Source organism: Abramis brama (assembly GCF_963993115.1).
Source record: "Abramis brama genome assembly, chromosome: 11".
Taxonomy (NCBI): domain Eukaryota; kingdom Metazoa; phylum Chordata; class Actinopteri; order Cypriniformes; family Leuciscidae; genus Abramis; species Abramis brama.
Window position 1 is genome coordinate 30,485,821 of NC_139973.1, and position 16,794 is coordinate 30,502,614.

The window sequence follows — 16,794 nt, forward strand, 5'->3', positions numbered from 1 at the left end:
CAATGTTCAAAAACACTTTTATTACTAATGAGAATCAGAATAAACAGTTCCTCCACCAAGTGATATTGTTTGTTTACAGTTGCTAAGCAATGTAGCAACTTGGTGCATTAATGTGTGGTTACAGTAATGCTTTTAAGTATTTTACAACAGCTCCGAACATGACTTAAAACTTAATTTAGAGTAGGCTATAATCTTATCCATCTAAATTATTCAAAGACTACCATGTTCTACGAACAGTTCTAGAACCACTAGTCCAAATTTTAAAAGTAACACATTTCTTTGTTTACACGATTTATTTACTACGAAATAAATGTTTTCCAAATTGTATTTGGTGGCACATGCATTTGTGTGGAATAGTTGTAATATTTTGGGGGGTGGTAGGGGGAGACAGAACATATATCCTATGAACTATACAGAAAAGAAAAGAAAAAAAACTTATATTTTACAATAAACATCAGCAAAGTTACTCCATGAATTACTCCAAAGCAGTGGTGATTTTGCTGTTGTAACGTAAAAGGAGTACACGCTCAAAATGTTCATCTGAGAGATGATTTCCTTTTGGGGTCACAGCGTTGGACCCATTGCTGAAGAGCTGTTGTACTGGGGAGCTTGAGGGCAAAGTTGTGTTGAACTTGATGAACACTTTTTTCACACCTGGAAATTCATTTAGGCATTTCAGATCTTTGTTTGTGCCCTGGAGATACAGCCATACCTCTTCTGCTGCTTCCCTCTTACCACTTTTGTTGCCAGAACTTCCAGGTCCATACGAGAAGAATTCATCTTCATGAACAGAGCCTCCATTGGTCTCGGTTTCTTCAGTCCCTTGGTCTACCTGTACCACCTCAGTGATCAACTGTGCCCGAAGAGCTTCCCTCTCATCTTCTGGTAACCACCACAATCTAAATTGTGGCATGGTGGCTGTAGCCAATCTGGCATCAGAACTGTCAAATACCTGCTTGAAGCCAGAGTCAATTGCCTTAACGGTGTCCTCAATGACTTTGGAGAAAAGGCGGGTGTTTGCTGCCTTCTCCTCAAGCTTCCTTTTAAGGGTCAACAACGTTGGTATCACAATGCCAAGGAAACACTTTTCTTCTCCCTGCAAAAGGTCCAGCGCAAAAGCCACTGGTTTGAAGACATCTGTATATTCTGTGAGATACGCAGTTTCATCAGGTGTAAAACTTGAGACACCCAAGGCTTCAGTCAATTCGTTGAGCTGTGAATCAGTAAGTGACATCAGTTTGTTAACGGCATAGTATTCTGAGCTCCACTTATTCAGGCAAGGTACTGTGATTGTCATTTTTGCAATAGATTCCATTGCCTCAGTAGCTTCCGTAGAGGAATGGGTCTTGTGCCATATCGCTGCACATTTTTCAGTTGCGCTACTGTGCAGTTTGCCTGACGGTCCCTTTGAGACAGCATCTGCTAGATCCTTTGATGCAATCAAGTTCAATGTTTGGGCAGCACACCTTTGGTGGGGAGGTAAGAAATAACTCAGAAAGAAGTCTCCACCCATTTCTCCATCACAAAGAATACTGCCCAAATCCTCAAAACGACTGTCCTCCACTTCTTGGTCGTCCTCAGATGAGAACTCTTTAAAAGCCTTCACGAAATTGTTACCATTGTCAGTGACAGTGGCCTGAACTTTGCTCTCAATGTTATAGGAAGAGTGAATTTCTTGAATTTTAGCTATAATGGTTTCACAAGTGTAGCTGATAGGGATTCTTGTGCAGGCAAGAGCAGCAGACTTCCTTTCGAGATTGTCCTCAAGCCAGTGACAAGTCATTCCGAAATAACTTCTGTCCTGCACCGACCATATGTCAGCAGTTGTACACAATGTCTGTACTTTGTCGAGTTTTGCTTTTATCTCCCCTTTCATTTTATCAAATGCTACATCAAGCCTGGTGACAAAAGCGTTTCGGTTCATGACTTTTTTGCCTCTGCTTAATGCTTCAATCAACTTTCTGAAGCCAGGTTGCTCTAGAATTGAAATGGGTTGCACATCCTCCACGATAAAATTAAAAACCAGTGCATTTAGCCTGGATTGTGTTTGATAATAAATGGTGGGATCAGCCTTAGCTTCTTTTGCTTCGGAGGATTCTTCTGTTTGATTTTCCAAAATGCTTGGTCCATAATTGCTTGGTCCATCACTGCTTTGTGCATCCCTTATTCTCTTCCTACACGGCACAGAATGCTTTCTCTGGAGGACAAAGAAAAATTAAAACAAGACATTTATTTTCATTGCTTAAACTTGGTGAAACCAAGACACATGAAACACTTTAAAACATTAACTGATAGGCATGTCTTGCCCTAGAAGATGAAAGATTCATTATTTTTCATTTCAAAAGGAATTTTGGAACTTATTTCTTCTAGACTTGAAAACAAAAATGAATGAATGTCCTTTGAAGGATATGAGTCCTTCTTGAACTTTTTATCCATACAATAAAAGCTCAATTCTGTTTTGGACCCCAGTGGCTTTAATTGTATAGTCAAAACTAGAGATGTCCCGAGCCATCTAAGGATCAGTATCGGAGCGGATTAAGCTTTTTAAATGTTCAGTATAGACTATCTTAAGCCAGATCCTTTATTTTACGTCAGCTGTCATGCAGTAAGTGGCTATATGGACCTTCAAGTGGGTTTGCCAACCGCCATTAAAAGGAAAAGAAGCTCAAATGTGTGTGACACGCAAGAACCAATGAGGTCTGTTCTAGCTAGGGCTGCAACGGTGCCACGACACTCATGCAATGCGCTCTTTTTTCAGGCGCATCTACACCACAACGAGATGAAAAAAATCTAAACTTTTCAGAATCCCGCAAGCGCACCGCAGGTCTTGTGACAAGATGGACGAAAAGCTGGTCATAGCTGTAAGGGGTGGGTTTTTTATTGCACGTCTCCATAAATATATGTAGTAGTAGAGCTAATGCAAGGGCTGGAAATCCATTTATCCTTTGCTGAAACTTCTTCGTCTTCATGGAGAAAGCGGCTTATGATTGCTTAGCAACGGAAGACACCACTGGAGAGCAAGCGCTTTTGAAAAGAGGAGAAAGCGGCTTAGCCGGCGTTTTCCAAGTAGGTATAACTGCAGACCGGAGATCTCCAAAAATGGTGTGTGAACTTCAAAAGTGGACAGAACCTCCAAAATGGGGTGGGGTCTCCAAGCGCAGAGACTTTCACCATTCGGTCCACAATTCGGACTGAAGTTTACTTCCCGCGAGCCGTCTCAGCACAGCACGTGGGAAAGTTTTTACTCTATCACTGTGTTCTAAGCAACGGGGGTGTCCCAGGGCTCGAGATTCGCAGGGAAGGAGGGGGTTGTGACGCTGAGTGCAACTAAAAAGGTCCCATTGTCCGGTGAGGTGGGGAGTTACGGATCTGCCCGGCTCGGCGATCTCATATCACATAAGCTTATTAACTGCCATGCAGTCTATTTCACTAGTTAAGGTTATGGTCAGGTGTAGGGTAGGTTTAGGGGTTAGAATTTGTTGTAGAATAGCATTGTGTAGGAAATCAGCACTGTAGAATCGGCAGTGGGGCGGAGTTTGCGCTAAACTGGATTTGTGGAAAAAATCGTGCATGCATGTCTCATCTGCCAATGAGAGGAAGCCACACCCTATTTTGGAGCTCCCACCCCATTTTGGAGTTCTCACCCCCATTTGGAGATCTCCAGGCTGCAGTTATACCCTTCTCGCGTTTTCCACACGTTTTTAGACGCGACATGTGAACGGCCGTGTGCAATCTGAATGCAGCACGCCTTAATATAGCGCAAGAACAGAACACAGTGGGATTACCAAAAGACATGGAAGAAACAGGTAAGGAGAATTCAGGGCAGGATAAGGACAGAAACAAACAAAAATCAAGATCTGTGGTTTGGGCATATTTTGGATACAGGAGAGATGATGTATCAGAGCCCGGTAAGCCAGGCAACATGTGCAGCACAAGTCTGTCATATAGGCTACATAGGATTATAATGATAAACTACTGCAAAAGAATGTTGTGAATTCTTTGTTCGCCCATGTTTTGTGCTATTACGGGGAAAAGTGCATCCACAACAGAGTTACACCTTCATGACTAGCACATTTACTTGTTCACAAGTTCACTTGTACATTCGCAAAATTTTGTGCAATAGTAAGTTGTAGGCTAATATGTTAATTTTTTGTATGTCTGATTAATCACATATAGGATGCGTTTGGTTAAGTAAATTAACGCTGTGGTAAAGCACTCCAGTTTACCAGTGTGACCACTGATCATCTTTAGCTTCAGCGCACGCAGCTCAACTTGCAATGCACATCAATAATTATGATTGGGACTGTCATATAGCCTACATAACATTATAAAGAGAACACTGTTTTAACAAAACGTTGTGAATTCTTTGTGTCTAGTTGCCATGTTTCAGCATTGTTACGAGAAGAGCACAACAGGATCACACATTCTGACTAGCATGTAAAGTTCACTTGTGCATTTGCATAATTTTGTGCAGATAAGTTATAATATGTTTATGTTGTATAAATATATGATTAATCTCATATAAGACTGTTCATTTAACTCTTCAGGTTGAGCGCACGCAGCTCAAACAGCACTGCTGTTTTTTGAAAAAGTAGTATTAATTTAAGATTAATTAAAAAAAAAACTTTAGCACTTTTTTCTCATTTTATTTTTATGAACAATATGGTTTAATTAAAATAATTTCATTATTGTCTGTGCTTAGGGGCTGTTTACAAGACACCACTTTCAACTAAAATCGTAAAACTTAGGCCTATGCTTTTTGGCCGTTCATTTACAAGCCACTGCGTTTTGGGTGCCTGAAAACGCAAACTTTTGAAAACAGGTTTCAAAGTGCAAGTTTTTGAAAACGGTCTCCATGTAAACAACAAAAACGTGAATCTCTGAAGATGATGACGTCATGCAGATGCATATTACGTGTTCAGTCTATAGTGTCTATAGCAGAATACAGCATTTTAAGTCGTTTCCGCGGATCCGTGTGAATGGGGATCGTTTTGACAATGTCTTGAATCGTCTGTTCGTGGAAAACTTTAAGGAAAAATGTATCTGCTTTAAGCATATCGTTGTCGTGTAAACGTACCCATAGACTATTCCATTATTTATCCATGGCACACCCATTTTCATTTTTTATACGTGTAGTCCAATGACCTGTTTGCATTATTATTATTTTTATAAAGAAATTTGCATTTGCCCCTTTTTACATTTGAGTCCCTGTCCCCGAGAAACTCTCTGCACGGCCCATACATTAGATTGATTTTAATAACTTAAATGTACTGGAAGTTGTACACCAAGCACTAGGAAATTACAAGTATAGGATTGGGACTCTGTATCGGCAGATACTTAATATTCAGTGACTCAGGACATCCCTACTCAAAACATTCTTAAAAATATCTTTTGTGTTTCACAGACAAAAGTAACTTATACAGGTTTGGAACAACATCAGGATGAGTAAATGATGACAATTTTTTGGGGTGAACTATCCTTTAATATGTTGGACAAAGTGGGACAGTAACTTTCAGGCAAGCTGATCTAGAAGTGTAACGGTATGAGATCTTCACGGTACAATATAACACGATTATACTCTTGATATTTTTTTTATGTTGCCCTATAGTAATGTTGCATTTAGGGCTTACAGAATGCACCAACATAAGGTTGACCTACCAAAAAATTATTCATTTCAAAACTTGATGTGTATTCCATTTGCTTATGTATTTTCTAAAAGGCGGTCTATAATTTATTAGTTGGCGATTTATAGTATTGTCACTTACATTCATCTTTGCAAATTCCTTGGGGTGGTGGTCACGGAGATGGTGCATCATGTTTGAAGTGTTGCCCGACCGTGCCGACACTTTTTTCCGACACATTCTACAAACTGGATAACCATCAACAGTGATGGTGCCTCCTGGGTCTTTTAAATACCCAAAATGCTCCCAGACAGCGGACTTCAGCCGCTTGGGTGGGAGAAAAAGAGGCTCAGGCTCCGACATTTCGGTGTGCTGCCGTTTGCGCATCTGGCAAGGTGAGTGACACTTAAATGAAAGAGGAGAAAGTCGCAATTTAGACATTTATGATTCTCTATTAATTAAACGTATAGTAAATAGAAAAAATTCTTATTTTGGTTTTATTCAAAATAAAAACCCTAACTTGTGTTCCAATAACCGTCTTTATTTAAAACCGTGTACCGTAAAACCGTCATACCATTACATTGCTAGTTTGAACAGATAAAGTGCTTTGATGAATAATAATAATCAATCATCATACTGTTAGGAATGAACATGTCACAAACCATGCCATATAGAAATTTTGATATGTCTAAAATCACCCCAATCCCATATATTGTGCATTATTTGGGGTGGAGATTATCCAGTGCACTCATTCAATCCCATAAAGCTCTACTACAGAATGCATGGTTGAAGGGATAGTTCACCTAAAAAATTTAATTCTGTCATTATTTACTCACCCTCAAGTTGTTCCAAAACCATACATTTCTTTCCTTTCCTGATCACAAAACCAGGTATTTTGAAGAATGTCGGTAACCAAACATGTATTGTGACATTGACCTCCATAGTATTTTTTTCCCCATCCTATGGATGTCAATGGGGCCCCATCAACTGTTTGGTTACCCATATTCTTCAAAATATCTTCTTTTGTGTTCAGCAGAAGAAAGACATTAATACAGGTTTGGAACAACTTCAGGGTGAGTAAATGATGAAAATTTTCATTTTTGGGGGAACTATCCCTTTAACTATAGGAACATTTGAATACTGAATTTATTAATTAGGAACAGGGAGGGGGATACATTATACTAATGTATATGAACAATTCTGCAAAGGAATGTTTCATTCCCCTTTTTATAAAGCCTTTTTCTGAATTCACTCTCCAATTTTCATTCACCCCTTTCTAGTGTAGTGGATTATAAGACATTCACTAAAGGGATAGGGGACTATTTTGGACACAACATACAACAAAGTTGTATAAAACACTAGCTAGCCCGCCTTAAAAACATTACTAACCAATCCCACCTTCGAAACTGCAGCCGTCCGCCATTTTCTCAGACGAGCTTTTTCTTTCTTTTTTTAAATAGAAGTCTACCGAGGATATGCATGTTTCTAAGTTTTAGACTATATTTTACAAACATACAGTAAGATGGAGTTGTTGGATATCTTATAATTGTAACGCAAGCGGCATTTTCCTTGTGTAAAGCACAATAAACAAACCGTGAGACGTACACGCGGTATTACCCCTCATTCACAAATGAACACGTATTACGTCAATAACATTTTATAAAGAGTAAACAATAAGCCTTACAAACGTTTTATCAACATTTTAGAGTCGACACTAACTAACGAGTTTGCAAATAGTACATGCGTTGTAACGTTAGAAACATTATAAACAACAGCTCTGCTCACCGTCGCCAAACCGCCAATCGATTTCTAATTAAGCTTTCTTATTCCATGACTGGATATTGTACGTTATTACTAGCGGGTAACTAGTCCTAATTTAGCACCTAATATCTAACTTAACACTTTTTAATAAAATAAATCTGTTGGCTACAAACTCAAAACCACTCCCACTTTTGTTGATTCTGTCCCCACGTTTCGCTTGAAACTTTGCCTGAAAAGCAGTGCCTACCTATATTTATATGTCACATAATTATATTAGCTCGTGCATCCTTGTATTCACATATAGAAATGTAACAAAAGCTTTAATCTGTGCTCGATCGCGAATCTACCAAAACAGTCTACTTTTGCATATTCGCTCCACAAACTCATGACGTTACAGTATAAAAAAAAACAATCTTTGGATGTTAAAATTGAGAAAACACGCAAATGTACCTCCAAATGCTTCTTTAGATTAGACGTAGAGTCCCTCGCAGTGGACAAGATGTTGATCTTTGGAAGGCAGAGGTTGCACTGAACGGTTATGTTTCTCCCTCTTGTATCCCTGAACGTGAAGTGGTGTCTGTGCATCCAGTGGTCAAAAGCTGTTCGAGCCCGCTCCATCTTCACACGAGGCTCCGGCGTGGTCAGCTCTTTTAAAACGAAAGAACAAAAACAGTCAATTATTTTTGCTGTTTACTATTTAATCGTGTAATTAAAAAAATTATATATCCTATTCTATTTGCAGACTCTTGATTTTTGTAATCTAATTACGTAATCCAAATATCGTGTAGTCCGTTACTACCAAACAACAACAGACAAATTTCTTCTCTCTTCCGTTTGCTGTTTCCGGCGGAGGACAAACTAAAATAGTTCATTACCACCACCTTCTGCTAGCATGGAGCAAAGACACTATACCTGGAGCTCAAAGCTCAGTCGCTGAATGTTCTGGCCCTTCTCATGCACAAGCACACACACCACAAACTTCATTGAGAAAAAAATCTATCTCATTTTAAAGGATGTGCTCGCCGCATTTGTCAACCACCTAATTGAAGATGTCTCATTTCAGAAAAATAACCACTGTTATTCTCATGAGTTGTAAATTACACTAATTTCTTTCTTACTTTGGAATATAATGGGTATGCCTACTGTACTTTTTTCTTTTCTTTTTTCTCAAGAAGAAAATTACAATAGTGCAAACACTCATCTCTTAGAAATCTAGAACATTTCCAACATGTACGTATTAAAAAAGTAAAATCATTCTTGCACAATCATAGTACAAAAATGGAAAGAAACAGCAAACAGATATTAATCATGGTACATTAAATATCTCATCATATTTCTTCAAAAAAGAAGTACATTTTCTATTATCAATTATTATTAGTGATTTGATTAAATATTTTACTTCACATAAGAAATCTTTAAAAGTAGGAATTTTCTTAAGAAAGCTTTGTTTGTGAAAGTAAAACTTTGCCACAAGGATAAGGAAGTTAACAGTAGATTCTAAAGATTTGTTTGGGTTTTCAAAAAGACAAATGACATCCTTAATACGTAGAATACCATTCATATTAACTTTAGAAAAACATAAGAGCTCAAATCATTCCAGAAAATTGATGAAACATTATAGAAAAGCAAATGACAGATGTCTTCATTTTCATTCTTACAGAAGGTGCATATATCAGCTAAATCACAGTATTTGGACAAAAGTGCATTTCAAGGGTATATATTATGCAGAATTTTAAAATGCACTTCTCTCATTTTATTGGGTATGCAATATTTAAATGGTAGTAACCATGTTTTCCAGAAATATTTCCCCTTTGGAGTAAATAAATTTCTTGATTGAGAGAGTTGACGAATACATTTATTATTACAATCTTTACTTAAGAGCGATACACCTCCCAAACATAACAAGGATAGTTGTTTAACATGACTCATGGGTCAGGGAAGCTTTCATCAGACATATTAAACCACTGGGAGTAGTCTTTATAACAGAGTTAAATTCTTTAAATGGGACAGGATATTGGTAGATATTCATAAAACTCAAGATAACAGATCACCATTAGAGCTGAATAGGTCAGCAGTAAAAAATATGTTTTTTATTAAACCATTTATCAAAAAAGATTGATCTATTTCTAATTTTAATATCTGAATTATTCCATAAGATGGTTTTGTGGAGGGAAAAGTTGTGGTTGTGGTAGCCCAATTTCCAGGCTAACAGAGCTTAATTTACCAGTGGAGTAATTACATTTCATCAAAAAATAAAGGACACCTACCCTTTTAGATATATTATTAGGGATAAAATTTCACATCGAATCTGACCCAAGAAAGCCTCTCTTCAACCAATTAATTTTGAATATGTTGTTAGTATCATCAAAGTACTTCAAGACCCCCCTCACTCCTTTTGTTTGCTAAAATATATTTCTTCAATTTTTGAGATTTATTTTTCCAAATAAAATCTGGATAATCCATCTGCTTAGGATAAAAAGACTAAAATTGCCTAAAATTGTCAGATCTCTTTGTAGCCAACTATTACAAATATATTTTGTTTTGGATAGTCGTTGAGAAAAATTCAGAAACTGTCTACTAATTACATTTTTCGTTAGATGAATCGCCAAATTTTTCACTTCATTTTTAATTGGTATATTTTCAATTTCATTTTCTACATTGTCAAATAAGCAAATCATTTCACACTTCACTCAAAAAAATAACTCTTTGAATGAACATAAAAAAATCATGGAAATGATTTCCACATGATTAACTTGCTTTATTTCAGCATTATGCAATTCTGTTATTCCAATTTAATGTACTTACGTTGGGTCAACTTAATTTATTAAGGTTGATTCAACTTATTTACTATGGTTGAACACAGCTTAATTTAATAGTGTCAGCCCAACTAATTTACTTAATTTGCATTCAACTTATGTGTTTGTTATTTTCATTCACCCATTCATATTTTATTTATTTTAGTGACACATAATTAAATGAATAGACTATAGCTAGCTATTTGCTAGCAGTAGCACATATTAGCATCTTAAATGCTAAGATTTACATGCTCCTTCAACCAAAGCAGTTAAAAGTAACTAAATCAGTCCACAGCCAAACAAAATGTTCCACACTTCTCCACAATGGTAACCCACTGTATTTTAAATGGTTCTAATAATTCCAACGTAATTGAACATTAAACACAATTACACACTATCAAGTCTTCCCCTTTTTTCATTTTCTCAAAAAAACATAAAATAACACTTAATTTTAACATTTATTCTCTCTTAATTCAACCATATGCAAAGCATGCTGGGAACTAACAAGCACTGCCCAGTTTCAGTTAATGCAACACAAATCATTCATGTAATCCAACACAAACGGATTAAGTAAACTTAAATTTTACATATTAAGCAGATTGAACACAATCAAATTAAGTTAGGGCAAAATGGCAGTTGGCGTCGCACTATACTGCCACCCTCTGGATGTAAGAATTTTTTTACTTAACATAAATGGTTTGTGTTTAGACAACACGTTAGGATTTTGTACTGTTAAGTTGAGACATAATTACGTGGACCTTAATAGAAAAAAACATTTCAAGTCAACAAACACAATTATTACAAGTAAACTAAATATAAATATATTATGTAAAGTGTACAACCTTCCTAGTTCATTTTTTTGAGTGTTGGATAAATTAAGTTTAAGTCCAGATGCATTAGAGAAAGCATTAATTTTAGTTAAGACTGGAGAAACTTGCTCTTTATCTTTTAAGAATAAAATGGTATCATCTGCAAATTGTGAGATTCAAATCTCTCTGTTAAAGACATTAAGACCAACAAAGTTATTATTGCGCAAAATATCAATGGATAATGTTTCAACCAATACAAATAAAAATGGGCTTAAAGGGCAACCCTGTCTTATTCCGCAAAGAGGAAACCTTGGTGATGTTCGTGAATTTAAAATTATACAGCTATCAATATGTTTGTACAACATTTGGACAACATTAATAAAATTGGATGGGAATCCAAAAGCCTCCAAAGAGCTTATAAGGAACTGGTGCTCTACAGTGTCGAATGCCTTATAAAAATCAAGGAATAAGATAATTGCATCAGACTCAATTTCTTCTTTATAATCAATAAGATCCAAAACAAGTCGACATGTCCTTTCGTCCTTTATACGCCTAATATGTCCTTTCATAAAGCCGGTCTGGCCTACTCTACTTTTCTGAAATGAGGCAGCCTTCATGATGTATATGACCCACAAATGCGACCCTATATCAATATTATAGCAAACTATAAAACAATGCTTTAATAAACAAAATCTACATTTGGGTGTTTCTTTAACTACAGGCAATTGGCCTTGTTGTGTTGATTTTAAGAATCAATTTTAAAAAAAAATTGTCCACTAATATGATACTACATCCACTCTGTTAACAATGTACATTCTAGGAACTGTGACAATAGTTGGATTGTGTTACTCCCTATTGTTCAACACTTCCAATAACTGTATCCAACCATAAATATTCGATATTGATTAAAACTTTGCAGATGGTAGAAAAAGCTTTCTGTAATACTCTTTGAGGATTTTTATTTCATTTTAATTTTCTGTTTATTTTTTGGTTGTATGATTTATTTTGATTTATTATACCATTATAACCATTATGATATCCATGATCAGATATCCTTTTCTTGACTATGGTCTATCTTGACTCACATTTGGATCTTTTGAGGCATGAATAATAACATCTGTGTGACTGTGAAGTTATCATATTTTGACCAGAAATACTCGTTAACACTTTATTTTACAGTGTCATATGTTACATTTATGGTTACATACTGTAGGTTACATATGTTACATGTACTTACCGTAGTAATAACAGTCAATTATGCATAATTACATGCAAGTAACCCCTTAACCGAATCCTAATCCTACCCTAACCTTTAGTAAGTACATGTAGTTGCTTAATATTACTCAGTACTTAAATATATAATTACAGTGTAACAATGACACTGTTGAGGCAAAAACAAGTAACTAACAAAACAGCATCAGGCATAAGAGACATCAGGATTCAAATTGTCCTTAAAAGATATTTATTCTTGCAAGAATGTTCCCAGTCCATCCACAGTCCAGCTGCAGGCGGAGTGAGACCCAGAGCAGAGGTTGGCCAGCATTTTTATAGTGTTATCTCTTGTCACCCTTCACAGCACAAGGAACAAAAGGGACCCCCCTTGACCCCTCCCCAGCACGGGAATCTCCTTACCTCTGAAATCTCACACACACACCCTGCAGCTGTATCAATATCATAAAAGAAACTCAAAATACAGCCAAAGAACGCATGGCATTCATTTGTTAAATCATTGAAAATAAAATACAAAGAAAAGATGAATTTTTCCACAACAACACCTTAAAATAAAGTGTAACCAACTCAACCAACGGGTTAAAGTGTAACCCGTCCAAAGTTGGCATTTTCCACTTTCCTTGTTAGGATCTTTTCCTTCTGACCTTTAGAATAACAAAGCATGACATTAGTTGTCGATCTCTTCTACACAAACCCATCCTTTCATTCCTTGACCATGTGGATAAACCCAGCCAAGTTATTCAAATCAGCAAAGCAAATCTTGTAAGCTCAGCCAATAAGCTTTTATCACCATGCATCAACACTTCTGTGAACAATATCATATCAGACACCTGACCTGTGTCCCACGGGGTCCACATGTTCCCTGCATTTCACACCAGTATCGGGGCCCACAGTGGGCTGTCCGTACAGACTGTATCGAATAACAAAATAAGGTTACCGTATTTGCTTACACCTTGGTACAAAATTTATTTGTCTTTTATGTCTTCTTCATGTTTCTTATTATACCATAACCCAAGGAACCTTACAATAGATACCCAATCTAACTTTATTACATTGTCTCAGCACAAACATGCATTTTAGTCTGGGACTTAAGCCTTGTGTGTGAAACCGGGGGAGAATGTTCTGTTTTCTTGCTGTACCAAATAGCCCTATCATCTGCAAACAATGACTTGACAATAGTCCTATGAAATACTGAGAATACATCATGAATCATGATGATGAACAGTAAAACACTTCCTTGAGGAGTTCCATAAAACCGTCTATGTTTGATAGAGATTATGGAGATTTCCCTGCAATAATTGTCAGTATTCCAAAGCTCTCTTTGTGTACGTATTGAACTTTTCCTGTAGCTTTGTTTGTTGTTAAACTGGCAGGACTTGGAGTTGAGGCTTTTTCTGTTTTTTCTTTGTTTGGACACAATGACAAGCATAAACTGATCTTCAAGGCAGTTCTTCAGTTCTTGCATGACACAGTGTTGTATGTGAGAATTTAGTGCAAACTTTGACCTGTGGAGGGCAGTATGCGCTAAGCAGCGTCTACTACCGGAATCCTAGAAGAAGAAGAGATGGGTCAAACCGGTGAGCGAAAAGCCAGGCGGGAAGGAAGTCGACCGGAAGTTGAAGCCGGCCGCGTGCCACCATCTTGTAGCAGAACTTCACCTGCAGTTAGCATCCCATTGACTCCCATTCATTTTGGCGTCACTTTGACAGCGAATAACTTTACATCTGAGGCGTTTGAAGACTCCATTTGTCCATTATTTATTTCTAAAGAAACACGACAATGTATAAAATGCTCCATTACCTTGTAGCTTATGTTATGGCCCCGTAGAAGCAGTTTTTGTAAAAGTAGGCTAACGATTGCGTCATAACCACGCGACTCTCTGTCGCACAGTAGAGAGATTACCGTATGGACGGGAGGAGAAGCTCGCGGGCAATCGGGGGGACGTGGAGGCAAAATGACAATATAATTAATCAGAATACCTAGCAAAAGTTGCTCCTGATCCAAGCTCATGTACAGCTCCTACTCACACTCTCCGTCTCTGCAAGATTCGGAAGGGAATGATTCAGATTTCTCTTGGCACAGCTACTAGAAGACAGACGGGTTGCTCACGTGGTCCGTGTAACGCTTTGCTCGGTTTGAGTCTGCGCGTCAGGAAAGGAAGTGCTAAGAAATCGCTAAAAATGGGCTTCACTTGTCTCAATTGAGATCCAATGAGATGGCTCTGTCCACTGTCTATGCGAAAAGCCTGTGTACGCTTGTTTTCATGCATGCCTGTGTCTGTTCATCATGCCGTCCATCACTTAGAATAGATATTTAATAATAATATTTAACTTTACCGTTGTATGGTTAGACTAGAGCGCTATGTATGTTTGACTGAATTGTTTGCTTTATTTGTATAGCTTCTTGTACCTTTTACTTATACTTTTATAATGGCTAATATTGATAAAACTGAAATTTAACAAAAAGAGACTGGGTTGAGTTTTGTCATTTTAAATTTTAATACAACGAAGATGATCTGTAATGTTGTTTACTGCAAAATCTGTTGTTTAGTACAAATGCACATATTGCCTGGACCATATTAAAATGTTTAATATTTTTATATTATATTTAAAACGAAAAGAGGCGGGTTTGTGTTTTATATTTTGTTTTGTTATAAATAGGCAAACGTTATGTGCAGTGAATATAATCAATACGCGTTGCCTGAACCACATTTGAGTGGCTATAATGTTTAAGATTTCTTTAAATGAAAATGAAAAGAGTTAGTATGGTGTTTTATAACATATTTCGTTGCCTAAAATATACACAGAGATAACCGGAGTAGCAGAGTGAGCTGAGTGACGCGCGCTGCGTCAGAAGGTGGGCGGGGTTAGGATTTTCCAAGATGGCGCCGCCCATACCCCCCATAAACGGCTTCAAAACCAGGCGGGAAGGAAGTCGACCGGAAGTTGAAGCCGGCCGCGTGCCACCATCTTGTAGCAGAACTTCACCTGCAGTTAGCATCCCATTGACTCCCATTCATTTTGGCGTCACTTTGACAGCGAATAACTTTACATCTGAGGCGTTTGAAGACTCCATTTGTCCATTATTTATTTCTAAAGAAACACGACAATGTATGAAATGCTCCATTACCTTGTAGCTTATGTTATGGCCCCGTAGAAGCAGTTTTTGTAAAAGTAGGCTAACGATTGCGTCATAACCACGCGACTCTCTGTCGCACAGTAAAGAGATTACCGTATGGACGGGAGGAGAAGCTCGCGGGCAATCGGGGGGACGTGGAGGCAAAATGACAATATAATTAATCAGAATACCTAGCAAAAGTTGCTCCTGCCCCAAGCTCATGGACAGCCCCAAGCTCATGGACAGGTTTGAGTCTGCGCGTCAGGAAAGGAAGTGCTAAGAAATCGCTAAAAATGGGCTTCACTTGTCTCAATTGAGATCCAATGAGATGGCTGTGTCCACTTCTTATACTGTCTATGTTCAAAACCGTTCTTCAGAAAGTCTATGGGTGACGTCACAGACGCTTTGTCCATATTTGTTACAGTCTATGGCGAAAAGTGGCATTGCAGGGGGACAGACGTCGGAGGGAGATGTCGATTCCCAGGGTGGTTGGCAACAGCTGGACAGTGAATGGACAGGAGTGTGTGGAAGGAAGTGACGGATCAGGAAATGAACCAGGAGAGATGGAAGTAGGTGGCGGGATATATGAAAGCTGGGAGTCGGTTAGGAATAATAAACGGAAAAAGAAAAAGAAAAATAAAACTGATGAAAGTGACTCAGACAGAGGATCAAATATGGAGGAGAAGCGGAGGGAGGAGCATGTAATTTTTGCAAAACTTGTGGATGATGGGGACTCGTTTGGAGGTATGAATCCAATACAACTAACAAAATCGCTAAATAAGGAAATTGGTGAAATAAAGAGTGCCAAAGTACTAAGAAATGGAGCCCTGATGATTGTGTGTAAGGATGAGAAACAGCAAGGGAAAGCAATCAAAATGAACATAATCAATAGAAAGAAAGTGGAATGTTTCAAGACTTACAAGAAATTTACAAAAGGAGTCATTACAGGGATTCCGGTAAACGTATCAGTTGATGATGTGAAAAGAAACATAACAAATGCTAGAGTAAATGAAGTCAGACGTCTAAAAGTGAACAGAAATGGTAATATGCAGGATAGTCTTTCGGTCATGATCAATTTTGATCAGGAAAAACTTCCAGAAAAAGTGTACATTGGCTTTATGTGCTATGATGTAAGGTTATATATTCCCCCTCCAATCAGATGCTTTAAATGTCAAAGATATGGGCATGTAGCGGCGGTGTGTAAGGGAAAGCAGAGATGTGGAAAATGTAGTGGAGAACATGAGTATGGAAAATGCCAGGAGGGTACAAAGCTGAAGTGTTGTAATTGTGGAGGGGAACACAGTTCCGCTTACAGAGGATGTGAGGTTAGTAAGAGGCAGACCGAAGTGCAACGAATCAAGGTTGTTCAAGGAATCAGTTATGCAGAAGCTGCAAAGAAGGTTTCAGAGAATATGACAGTGATCAAGCAATCAGAAATTAGCAGAATAGAAATGAATCAGA

General features: G+C 37.7%; 1 protein-coding gene across 1 annotated transcript; it reads right to left on the reverse strand.

Moving 5' to 3' along the window:
- On the reverse strand, positions 1–8,222 carry zbedx (zinc finger BED-type containing X). The gene is made up of 4 exons (XM_084129529.1): positions 8,182–8,222; positions 7,833–8,029; positions 5,766–6,026; positions 1–2,197 (listed from the first exon to the last, which is right to left on the reverse strand). The coding sequence occupies exons 2-4, from the start codon at positions 7,998–8,000 to the stop codon at positions 476–478; spliced, it is 2,151 nt and encodes a 716-aa protein (XP_083985655.1). The 5' UTR covers positions 8,001–8,029; positions 8,182–8,222; the 3' UTR covers positions 1–475.
- Positions 8,223–16,794: the final 8,572 nt, after the last annotated feature.

Bases quoted from the DNA above. Each gene is read 5' to 3' on its own strand.
- zbedx (XM_084129529.1), bottom strand. From the start codon at position 8,000: ATGGAGCGGGCTCGAACAGCTTTTGACCACTGGATGCACAGACACCAC. The intron at 6,027-7,832 runs GTACATTTGCGT...CTTTCATTTAAG, and splicing joins ATCTAAAGAAGCATTTGGAG to TGTCACTCACCTTGCCAGAT. The intron at 2,198-5,765 runs GTAAGTGACAAT...TTTGTCCTCCAG, and splicing joins AGGAATTTGCAAAGATGAAT to AGAAAGCATTCTGTGCCGTG.